Raw genomic sequence first — 12423 nt, forward strand, 5'->3', positions numbered from 1 at the left:
GCATGTGATTTGATGAAGTTGCAAGTCACTCCACTGGCACATACGCACTAGAAAGATCCTCAGGTGCTCATCTGCAAGCTATAGGTGACCTCAGACAATCCCACTCTAGCCTCAGATGTTCACAGATGTATCGACGGTCTTCTATAGGGTTGATTTTTCCATTGAATTCAATCCACCTAAGCTTATACATGGTCTCAATTCCCAGAATATTCAGGCATCTTCTACTGCCTCATAAATAAAGCCACTGCAGGAGCATTAGCACCTTTACCTTGTTCTGTAGAAGCATGAGATTCATACTGAGTGAAATGGAAGTTACTTGAGGAAAATGACCACAACCTGGCAAAACTCACGTTCAGTGGGAAAGAACAGGGCGAGGAGTTGTTTAGTAGGAGTGATAGCCTAGGCCGTAAATGGAAAAGAAGGAAAGAGAGGCCTAAAAGATGGAAAAACATTAAAAAAAAGAAATAATAATAAGGTTGAGGAAATAAAGGAGGATGATGGCCCTTACCTCTTGCTTAAGCAACACTGAAGGAAGACTAGACTATGAGGCAATCAGCTGCTTTGCTTTCATTGCTAGGGATGCTCAACGCAGGTAACTTCCCTGAATTTTGTTTGCACATGTGAACAAAGAAGTTCATGTACCTGCCTTTTGGGTGTTTTTAATTGAAATGTTTCAGGTTTCCACAATGAATATCATGGGCAAGTATTGCTTCTACCATGTGCTTCAGGACAGGAACTGGAAGGTGATTACTATTTGCAAAACAAAGAATCATGAAAAGATTGTCTCTGGTACTTGTATGAAGACAAAAAGGAGCTAAACTAGCTCCAAAATCTGCTACCTGTGAGCAAAGGGACTTTCCTGGTTCTCCTAAGAGTCATTACTCCCATTCTGCAAAATGAAACCGAGCAGAGAAAAGAGAAGTAGCTCGGACAAAACCATTGCTTGCAGGGCTGGGCTCCAAACCCAGGAGTTTTGACTCCCTGTGCCATGGTTCTGTTTCTAGGTCACACTGTTTCTCCTTTAAATATCAGTTAACAGGCCACTGGAAAGTTCAGCTTCTCAGTTAAAATGCAGCTTCAGTTTCCTTAGATAAACCAAGATCACTGTGTCCTACTGCAAGGAAAAGCAACCAGCTGATTTGTTCCTATGCATGCTGTACGTCTAGCTTTAAAAGAAAAGACCTATGATGCAAAGCCTTCTGGCAAATGCTGGAGAGGGAAAAAAAAAAATCTTGGAAAACTTCCCATGATTCAAGCAGATTCGCAATTCCTGATGATTCAGAGAAGGGCCTTTTTTAATGGCCTTAAAAAAACCGCTTTGTGGGAAGTCACTGACTATTTGAAGCAGCAAAGAAGTAGCACACACCTAAGCTATCGCCATACTGAAGTGGATGCAAAAGAAACAGAGCCAGTAAAACGTTAATCCAGTGTTTATGGGAAGAGCAAGGCTCTGTTCACAGAACAGCAAGTGCGAGGTTGGCAAGGCTGTGCGAGTTTGTCTCCCATCTCCAGAACTTTCCCCTCCATCTGCAGCTGCTCCAGCTCTGTGGAGAGCTTGCATCTCCGCATGGCAGGCACACTGAGCGAGCAGAAACTCTGCAAAGCGGCTACATGCAGAAACGTACGGTGCTCTTCTGAAGACACGACAGATGCCTTCAAAATTGGGAATGTGGCTTATTTTTCTCTAAAAATGAAAGATTTATTAATAGCATTGTGTTGGGAGGCGAATATGGAGACTGATAAAGCGTGAGGGCTAACGGGGTTCCCCTCTGCATCCTACTTCTGGTGGAACATTGAGACGACCAAGAAGCCTTTGCCCAATGCTCCAGGACACGGCAGTGCCCGCTACCCTTTCAGCGCTGCTCTCCTATTTTAGCTAGGAAGAACACGGCCCAATTCTCCCCCCAACACCGTCCGTTCAACTACATGAACGCAAAGAGGGCACAAAACACTCCTGCTTGGATTTGCAGCGACGTTTCCTAACACCTGCTTTGGTTGGGTGCAAGTGGCCACACACAGCCAAAGAGATCCTGGGAACTGCTCGTCAGCTACATGTCTCTCTTTCACAGCCTGGCCACACCAAAACCAGGCAACACCAGATTTGTTTAATAAAGGGAAAATATTTGTTTAAAAAAGAGAAAAATATTTCTGAGGGATAACGTAAGCTACGTTCTCACCAGCAACAGCAGCTGTCAATACATTTCCTTAAGTACAACATCCACCTGAACACCAGTCTGCCTGATACTCAACACATACACAAATCACCGTATTTCGAAGCCCTCTTCTGAGTTGGTACCTGTACTCCTAGCACCACTGACACAACAAATAAACATTAAATTCACTAGTGTAAATGCAGAAAAGAATGATCAGTTATACCCAATGTTAGCAGCAAATTCAGTTGATTTCATGTGAATAATGTCCTGCCAGCCACAGAATCACTTCGGAGTGTGGCAAGAAATGTCTGCCCCAATGCAAATTCATAAACCATTTTGTTACCCATGACAACGTACTGATTTTACGTGACAGCCATTCCATCCAAGTTTTGAACAGTCACATCACAACTGTTGTCACATATACGGTCAAACCTCCGGCTTCTCAAGTGGCGCAGCTAAGCCTGAGTTACAGATGGTAATTACCTCGGCTTATTCAAATTAAATTTTTATCAAAGAAAGCAATGAAATTAAACAGTAGAAGAGAACCTGGTTTTAAGTCATCTAGCCTTCTAGGAAAATCAGTGATCATGCTCTTCCTTATTTCACCAGCAGAAGATCCCTCCCCTCCATTTCCAGCATAGTGTTTGCTTACTCACCACTTCCCTCATGGCACCACTTCATTTCTTAATACATCTTGGCACCCATAAATGCCTCCTGCCATATCACCTTAATTCCACAGACAAATATTTTAAAAATAAAAATTATGAAGATGAGAGTGAGTTAATTAGTTTATCTCACTTCTTTTTTGTCATGATTCTATATCCCACTGCTTCGTAACAATCAAATTCAGACGGAATTCCATGCAAGTAATGAAACGCACACTTAAAACTGTTACCCCTCAATTAAATTCTTCTTATTGCCCTCATGATTAAAATTGGCACATTAGCACAACTTTATCTATTTTTAGTTTACAGACCTTGTTCTCCTAACTCCATCCAAGCAGGTGCTTAAAGGTTGATCATATGATCTCTATTAAACCTCAAAGAAAAATACATAACAAAACAAACAAGCCCCATCCAAAGACTCCATTCTTTGTCTTCTACTTAAACCATACCCAAACCTGCAATTTCCTAAGAAAAAGGTGGTTTAGCGACTTCTTTCTTGCAGACTCACTTTCTGGGTCATATAATAAGGGTCAAAGTCCTCCAGTGGTACAGCAACCAGGCCTTTTGGGATGTCCCCGTAGATGAAAGGCAAATTCTTCCCCGCCTCAAGGTCACTGTTTGGTTTTGGTTTGCTGTCTTCATCGTCATCCCGGTGGCTGCTGTCTTGCTTTGGACGCTGCTTCTTTTTTAATTCTGCGATGTGTTTCTCAATGTTAGCCAGAGACTCCGGAGTGAAGGGTTTAAAACTATCAGGGCCTGGTGGTGCGAGCAGCCGTGCTGCCATCTTTTCATCCTGCAGCAGCTTCTTTAGTTATGTTGCTCCCCCGGACAGGTCAGCTCTGCAGGGGAGCAAACAGCACAGGCAGAACAAAGTCAGTCAGGGCAAAACCACAGACAAGCATATAGCATCGAAGATCCAAAGGCAACTCCGGGCGTCAGGTCCTCACAGAGTGAGGCAAGCAGACCTGCTGCTTTTCCGTCCCAAGCAAGCTACAGGCAGATGGACACCAAGTGCTGGATGCTGGGTGAACCTGCCCGTGCCTGCCCGCCGCGCTACTTCACCCAGCTTTTACAACACAAGCAGAAGCGGCACGCAGACCTGGATCTCCAACAGCCACGCTGACGGCTATCCTGATTTGGGCGTCTCCGGAACACAAACTCTACTCTAGACTACAGAAACCGTTCTGAAAAGCAACTTTATCAAAACTGGTATTTTCCTGCAAAAATTATTCTACCAGTCATTGCTCTCTAACACACTATTAGACAAAACCTGATTCTTAGACAAAAATTCCAAGTCAGCTCTGTCCCCATGGTCAGGACAAGGTGTTCAGCCTTGTCTAAAAAGGGCTGGGTATTGGCACATTCCTCACCCTGCTAACAAGGCATTCAGCAAAGCACTCCCCTCAATACAACACAAGGGAGGAGTAACGTGGGGCTGGGTTTATGAGAGCGCAGCAGCCAACACGCACAGCATACGCTGAGCTCTTTTGGAAAAAATGCTCCTTCGTGTCCTATCAGATATTATTGCAGTTAAGGAGAAGTTTCCTTAATGACTTGGGCATGCATTGGAATAGGCGTGCCAGGGAGCACTCTGAACGCTTCCTTAGGTAGGAGCAAGACCTCCGTGGGCTCACCTCTTCCTACTCCGGAGCACGCTACATCTCTGCTACAGGAAGTCAAATCTCACCCTTTCATTTTAGATATAACATAATTATCAGGGTTTCTGCTCATTTCAGGCCCCAAGAATGAAATAATTTTAAAGGACTTTCATCAAGTACAACAGTAATTTCTGAAAGTTAAATTTCTGTAATACGTGGGGTAGACACAGAGCCTTCTTTGCAACCCAAACGAGCACTTCTCCATGATAAAAAGAAAAGGGAAGCGGATGAGGTACAGAAGCACAGCTGGGGAAGACGTCGCAGAGCTTCCAACCTGCAAAGGAGCACAGACCTCTGACAGGATTTTACACTGTCCCTACCAAGAGCACCTCGCTCTCTTCCCCCCACTCCTACAAAAGAGAAGAGCTGCGAGGAAGTTCGCTTATCTGAATCCAGCCGCCTACAAACCCTCTGCAGCTCTGCACCTTTTGCCAAGCTCTTGCTCGAGAACCAGCAACAAGAATATATTGCATTTCTGAGCTACTGGTACCTCTTCAAGCTTTTCACACTCCAGGAGGAGGCCAAGGCAGGAGAGGAATTACAGAAACCCTGCACTGATGCAACAGCACTGCAGTACTGCAGGCTGGAATACAACCCAGCCCTGACATGGCTTGGCACTTCAGGGAGGAACCCGAACACCGAAGTGGCAATGAATTCAAGAGGAGAGGCAAAATAACCACGAGTATACGGCACAGAGAATCCAAAAGCTAGGCAGGATAAGGGCCCTTAAGTAAGGAAAAAAGACCATCAGTAAGGTCAGATCTTTTAAGCTGACACGCACACAGCATCAAAATATATATTGAATTTGGAATCACTGAAAGAATGTTTCAAATTCCTTGAAAACTATGATATAGGATGGAATGGTTAAAATTCAGCTATTTTAGCATGATGTTAGCCACCAATGGTCTTTACAGGCCTTGGCTCTGAAGACTGTACTGTATGCACGTGGGAAGGGTCCACAGAGGCCAGAGACATCACCAAAACGGAGGGATGAGCTGCGACATCCGTAAGGACGGGCTGGGACACATCTGCCCAGCCTCAGCAATGGGCATGCTCCGAAACCAAGAATCACAACTTTCTATGGATTGCAGTGGACTTCATGAATAAATACAGCACAGAAATAACAGAGTCCTTCTTTTTAAGAACACCTGGAGATCCCAGCCTTCAATATAGTACCTGGGGTATTTCCAAAAGCCAGAACATCTGGTGCAAAGTAGCCCTCCAAGCGATTTCAGGTTATTCCTTGCAACTGCCTCGCTCCAGCTGTGACACTGCCATTTACACGCTTTCTGAAGGCTCTGATTCACATGCAAATCTAAAGCTGCATCACATGGGTAGAACTTAAATGCTGTTTCCATCTCAGCTTTTATTAGGAGATCCAAAAAACTGAAGTATAGATCTCCCTCCTTATGTAACTACACAGCGTAGCCTGGGCTGGGATTCTTTTCATATAAACTTGATCAGGTATTTCTAGAGTAATAACAATGAAGACTCAAAAAAAATGGCAAGAGGGGGAAAGAAAAGCCAGTATCTTGGTCACACTATCTCTAGAAACATCATAGAATAGCCTGCTGATATTAAGGAAAAATTAATTTATTCTATTCTTGCAGCATTTGCATGCATTTAATTACCAAATTTCCCACATACTGTGAAACTATATAGCAGCATTGGGGATGTGGTCTAATTGAATGGCACAGATAAATATGTAAGGCCTGAATTTAGAAACCAAAGTAGCTCAGGGACACAGCATAAAAAAGGGAAAAAAATGAAGGCACAAATGAATGCCTGATTTGTATGCACAATTACACAACCAGCAACTGGAAGCAACCAACTAATCTGCTAGAGTGGCCATTTAAAAAAAAAAAACCAAACAAACAAAACCAACAAAAAACCTGAACCATCCCTCCTGCATCTGGTACGCAACTGCACATCACAGCGGTTTTGCAAAGATCCTGTCCATTAATAACTCCAGACACGCTTTGATGCTATACCGATAAACCAGGTTACAAGTTTGCCTCGCGCTACTTGTTCTCGTGTTCACACATGGTGCAGACTGTTCTGCTGCTGAAGTTACAAGAAGCAATTGCTTTTGTTTCAGCATTTGGTACTTACTCACAGGGCTGTTACCTGCTTGCTGTCAATACACAACAGTGACCTGGGGCTTTCCTTTCTTGGGAAGTTCTTGCCTGTCCTGACTTCATTTGTTTTCCCAGTAAATTATCCCATATTAAGATAATGGACAAAACTAGGATGTAAACTGAAAGGATGGGAATGGAATGTTTATTTAACTGCTTAAATCAGACCCATATAGCAGTTTTTATATCTTTGATAGCACATGATGTGTTCTTATGATGACAAGTCGTGCTTTGCAGCTCCAACAGCCAACCCCTAATCTTTACCTTTACTCGGCATACACACACATAACTACCCAGGGCACTTCAGAGAGCTAGTTTTATTTAAAAAAAACCCCAAACATACAGACAAACAGTTTGAAACGCCTCCGTTACGCAGCCCACCAAGTTCTCCAGGCTCACGTGATCGTTCAAAGCAGGTACAGAGTCATGCAACCAACACACCTGCAGCCCTTTCTGCCTGCAAGGAGCCGCGGTCAAAACGGGATGCGTGGAGCATTCCACTTGTTATTGAAGCAAAAAATGGTGAGACTATCAAGGATTTCCACTTTCAAAATGTCCCACTCTTCTCAGTAGGAAGAAAAGAAAACCTCAACAACAACAAAAACTTCTACATGAGGATACAATAATATTCCCGTCAGCATTCACCATGGGAGGGGTTTTTCAGTATTCAGTGGAAGAACAGAATGAGTTTAGAGTGCATGAACATCTGCTAAAAAAAAAAAAACAACAACACCCCCCCCAAACCAGCCACACAGAACGAGGGCGTCGGCACATCTGCTTCTTGGGTGAATCCAGGCTCCAGCCTGCCTATGTCAGTAAGACTTTCTGCTGTAGAAGCCTGTGTGGGAAGCACAACCAAGAGGGTGAGCTTTCCCTTTTTTGTGTATTTAGATTAGTTCCTAGAGGGTATTCAAAAAACATCAGGTATTATCTAATTATTTGATTTTTTTAAATAAAACTACTACTTAAAGACCTTTACCAAAATTAGTTTTTACCCACGTGTTGACTGAATGAACAAATATTAAACTATCTTCATCCTGAAGATCTCAGGATTTAAGAAGAAAAGTTTCTCTGCAGAGAGAGACACATAGAAAGGGAAAAGAATTTGTCCAAGGTCACCTGGAAATCAGTGGTAGAAGTGGGTGTTGATCACAAGCACTGGGACTCTCCCAGGCGCCAGTCCTGTTAATGGGCCATGTATAACAGCCGTCTCCCTACACCCAGCGCAGCCAGCTCGGCACCTGCGAGTCAGACAGCTCCTGTCTCACCAGTACCTGTCCTGTTGCCCACGCGTGTTCTGGGAGAGCTGGGTGGCTCCTCCTCGTCTGTCAATAAAGACACTTCACAGTGGCACATCTGGTCTGCTGAAGCACAGCCTGGGCTGTTCTGCACGGCAAGCTTCTTTAGGCTAAAAGGCTTGTAAATTTTATTTTACAAGTGAGTATGGCCGTGCTGGGATATACAGAAATTGGTAAGAATAAATGCTAGAATTTAGTTTGACACTTTCCACATGCGATTCCTCAACCTCTACCAAGAGAAACATTTTGAAACTTGTGACAAAGACCCACCATCCAGGTAGAGTCGGAGAAGGGGGTACGTGCTTTACCGAGCTATGGGTAACTGCATCAGGAACGCCACTGCGCTGCTGGGGATCCCAGTGACTTCGGGGGACTCGGGAATTTGTCCCAGGCACTTGGAGTTTGGTGCGCAGAACTCCCTGGGGCCAGATTGCATATTTAGATGCACATTTTTCAAAGATCAAAGATTTTACACTGGAAAAAATGTTGCACTGAGGTGGCCAGTTGCTAAGACTTAATTATTTTTTCTAAACGTTCCCAGCAGTCCATTTACCAGTACATTATGAAATATTCTAATAAATTATTCAAGCTGATTGTCAAAATAAATTAAAAAACACTTTTGAGGCAATATATTTGCTTTAATACATTTCTTCATTTATTAATTTGCAAGATTCAGTCATTCACAGTATGTCTTTCAGTTCCTTTGAGAGAAGGAATTTTATATGAATTTTTATGTAACCCACACAGACACACGTGGCTTTTGATTTGAACATGCAGGGTTGGAGCAGAAAGGAAAACATAGTGTGGACGAACAGCCCTCTCAAATTCTACTGCATGAGAGCCTAAAAAGCTCCAAGCCAAACCAAAATATCCATGCCTGAGAAACTCCATGGCTGGAAATGGCCTTCAGAAGAACTCGCCGATCTTCTCCACCTGCAGTAAATTCTGTGTGTCTAGAACAGGCCAATTTTATCAATGAAAAGGTACAGCAATACAACTGGCTGAGATGCAGGAGGAACCTTTCCCTCAGAAAAGCTCTCATGTCACATTTGATGCTATAAAGCAAAGAAAAAGGAAATATTTTCCACTTTCAAGCAATATTTATTGTTTTGTTGCTGGTCATTTTCCCCACCCTATGTAAAACATTGCAGAAGTTCCCTGAGCACTCATCTCCAAGCAGAGCTCAAGGGCAGACTCCGGACAGGGCAAGAAAGCAGTTAACGCTCTTGAAACAGCAGTGGCAGAACCGAACGTGAACACACACCTCTAAAGGTGAAAAAATGAACAGAAATGTAGGGAGGAGAGAGAAGCACAGTAGCAACCAAAAGCAACAGAAAAATGTTAGAAAACATATTAATATTTAAAGATGCTTTAACAAAAACCTGAGAAACTAAAGAGCTAGTAATGTGGGTTTTTTCAATGCCTACCAGTAGCAGTATGATTCTGTAGTGTCACTCAGTAAGTTACGAGAGCCACAGACGGCTAGCCCCAGCGCTCCAGGTCCCTGCGCTCGCCATTACTCAAAGCTGACTTGCATTTATCACCATCTCACACAGGGACTGCGCGATTCACGCAGAGTAAGCAAGCTGAAGTGCAGCACTTCGACTTCCCCTTTTTAAAGCCTAACTTCTGAACAAAGAATTGTTCAAAAGAGTTACTGCGTAATAGTTAAGACACTAACCCAAATTTAATTCCTTGTTCAGTTCATTCAGCCTATCGGTGACCCATAAAATAGGAGCAAGGTAACAGTTATTCTACCCAATACTTTTGGAGGAATTCATTTAACATGGTGGAGCACTCAGATGGTGTGATTACACATGGTGCAATAACAAATGGGACAAATATGGACAAATACGAAGGGAAGGAGAATAAATATCCCCCCTTCTAGTCCTCTGCTCTTACACAGCATAGATCTCGGAATTTCTGCAATGTTCTGGAATACAACCCATGCAGGCCTGGTGTTGCCTTATGGCTGCCTGAGTTACGCTGTCTTCACCTTTTCTTATCACTCCCTGCATATCTCATCCGATTACACAAAAAGCACCCTCCCCTAATGGCAGCTATTCCTAGTTGTCTTAACATTACCACCCTGCTACTGATTTCACCAGACAGTCAAAAAAAAGTTCATCTCCTGCTGGAAACGCCATTGGAATAGCAGCATTTGTTGTTCAACCTCATGTTTCTAGAGTACTTGTCCACTCAGGTGAAATATCTCTCTCACTGAAGTCATATTAAATCACTGAGGTTGACTAAATCCACAAAGGGCCTAAGGATCAGGCATCCAGCCCTGCAACTTCGTAACTATAACACAAGTTACATACTTCAGTTAAGAGTTAGGCTCCTTAGAAGCAGTCTGATTTTTAATGATATTGAACATTGTCACCTCTCAGATTTCCACAGAACTGCCAGGAATTCAACATGCCTGGAAATAAAGACAACTTTTTATTATTCTTGTTGCCAGAATAACAATATTCTTGTCTAGCATTAGTTATAGAAACAATTTAGCTTATGTCTGGGCATGCCCTTAGCCATGAAAAGAAAATTAGGTAAGTTGAAGCACTGGGGACAGATACATAAGCTATTTGTGATGAGCTTCAACCGCTCTGGTTTTCAAGTACCCTTCCTCAAAACCCAATGCCAGAAACATCATCTCAATGGCCAAAGAGAGCCAGATGCCGCTGAGGTTGCCCCCAAGCTGCAGGAGCTTCTGATGCCAAGCAAGCACCACCTCCTCCCTCAGCAGCCAAGCCGAGCGGTTTGAGAGCATGCCCAAACATACAGAAATGAGTAACTGCGTGCAGGTATGTTTTATTTGGTTTTAAAATTCATATGGGCAGTTCTGGCAAAAATGAGTAACAGTGTACGTATCAAGAGAAAAAGACAGAAAGGAGATGGCTTTTAGTAATTTCCAATATTTTCTGCTCCCTACTTTGTTAGCAATGAAGGTTTATGTAGGTATGTTTAAAGTTATTTATGTAACTTTAAGACCATTACCTGTAAAGTTCACAATGCATTATATGCTATTCAGCAATGAAAAACATTATTGCTTTATTTTAAAAAAAAAAAAAAAAATCATCCTGGAATTAACTACTCAGAATACTTTCTCTATAAACTCCTCATACCTTTCTGCTAGCACAGGAACAGTGTAACATGGAATGGGACTTCAAGGTCTTAGCAAGATTTTTGCGTTTTGAAATGGCTGTTTTCAGAAAGGAGCAATTTCACAGTTTTGCTACAGTCCAGTTCCTGCTGGCTCCTCTTTCTACTTAAAATACCCTGTATGCTGCTGCGCCCCATTAGGCAGGAATAATACTTTGTTGCAGGACAAGACTGAGAGAAGAGAAGGCAGAAGTTCCTCTAACTTTGGAACAGCATCTAAAGACAGTCTTTCGTAAGACAAGTTCATGCGAAGTGGTAAAAGCCAGTCTTGGATCTTGAGCTAACGTCAAGGAGGATTTTTAACACGCTTCTGCAGCAGTAAGCCACCTCTTCTTTACTTGTATTCTCCAGCTTAGCGACTGTCCGCTCCACACAAAAGTGGAATAACAGGGCATGTAAGGGGGAAAGTCTGAGCATTTGGTTATTTCCGAACCCCACTAGATTCAAGCCAACAGTCCAACGATGACAAGTGCTCCACCCCACTACCGCTAACACAAGCCATCACATGCAATCTCCTCTCCGTGGTTTCTTCAGTTATTTTCCCGGTGCCTGTTCTCAACTCTAGTGCTTTTGTTTTGTTATTTTACCACACCTTCTTTAATCCAAACCATTTCTTTGAGCACAACAATAAATTATTGATTCTGGTGTGTTTGTTGATGTCAATGGCAGTTGCAGGCGCTTCGGGAGGAAGGCAATCGATAGTGAATGGAAATCATGTGACTGCATGAACACAGCATGCCCCCGAGTCACATACGGCCCGGGGGCCAATCTCCTCTCTAGTCATCAAAAAATAGTAAGGATCAATTGATATGTAAAGCCGTATCAGTTCATTTTAATGAAAAAGCATGCTCAACAAGCCAAGCAAACCCACAAATGAATGCAGACATAACAAAAAAGAGGAAGATGATACCATGATTTAGGTTTTCAAGCTACTTTGTTTTCACTCAGCGCTGACTTTGTTTCTATTTCACCTCCTTTAGCTGAGAATGGAAGTACATCCATGCTCAATTTCTTGCAACATGCAATCACTCTCTCTCCTGTTTATTAGAAACCTAGCTTTCCACCTCCATTCGCAAAATATTCACATAATGATACTTGTTCCACCGAGCAGTACAATATCTATACCACAATCTAGACACAAGCCACATGTATGAGCTTCTATAACTGGTTAAATTATTTGTAATAGGTGCAGGTCCTTTCACCCGGGATGAATGACAGCGTAGAAGTGTTGAAACACGTAAAAAAGGATCAAGCAGCCCTTCGGTCACGTTGTTAATTGTTTTATTTAAACATCCCTGAAGCTAAGAATGGGGACTTCCTGAACACACAGCAGATGGAAAACACAACCAGCCAAG

At 42.9% G+C, this 12423-nt stretch overlaps 1 protein-coding gene across 5 annotated transcripts in view; it reads right to left on the reverse strand.

Annotated features, from left to right (window-relative positions):
* Positions 1–3602, reverse strand: part of SCN8A (sodium voltage-gated channel alpha subunit 8) — a 44754-nt gene extending 41152 nt beyond the window's left edge. For all 5 annotated transcript variants that reach the window (XM_075725007.1, XM_009491699.2, XM_075725006.1 and 2 more), the window contains exon 1: positions 3327–3602. In XM_075725007.1, coding sequence (XP_075581122.1) covers positions 3327–3602 — 276 coding nt within the window. The remainder of the gene's footprint in view (positions 1–3326) is intronic.
* Positions 3603–12423: the final 8821 nt, after the last annotated feature.

The sequence above is a fragment of the Pelecanus crispus genome, chromosome 26 (genome assembly GCF_030463565.1).
Source record: "Pelecanus crispus isolate bPelCri1 chromosome 26, bPelCri1.pri, whole genome shotgun sequence".
In the NCBI taxonomy this organism is placed as follows: Eukaryota; Metazoa; Chordata; class Aves; order Pelecaniformes; family Pelecanidae; genus Pelecanus; species Pelecanus crispus.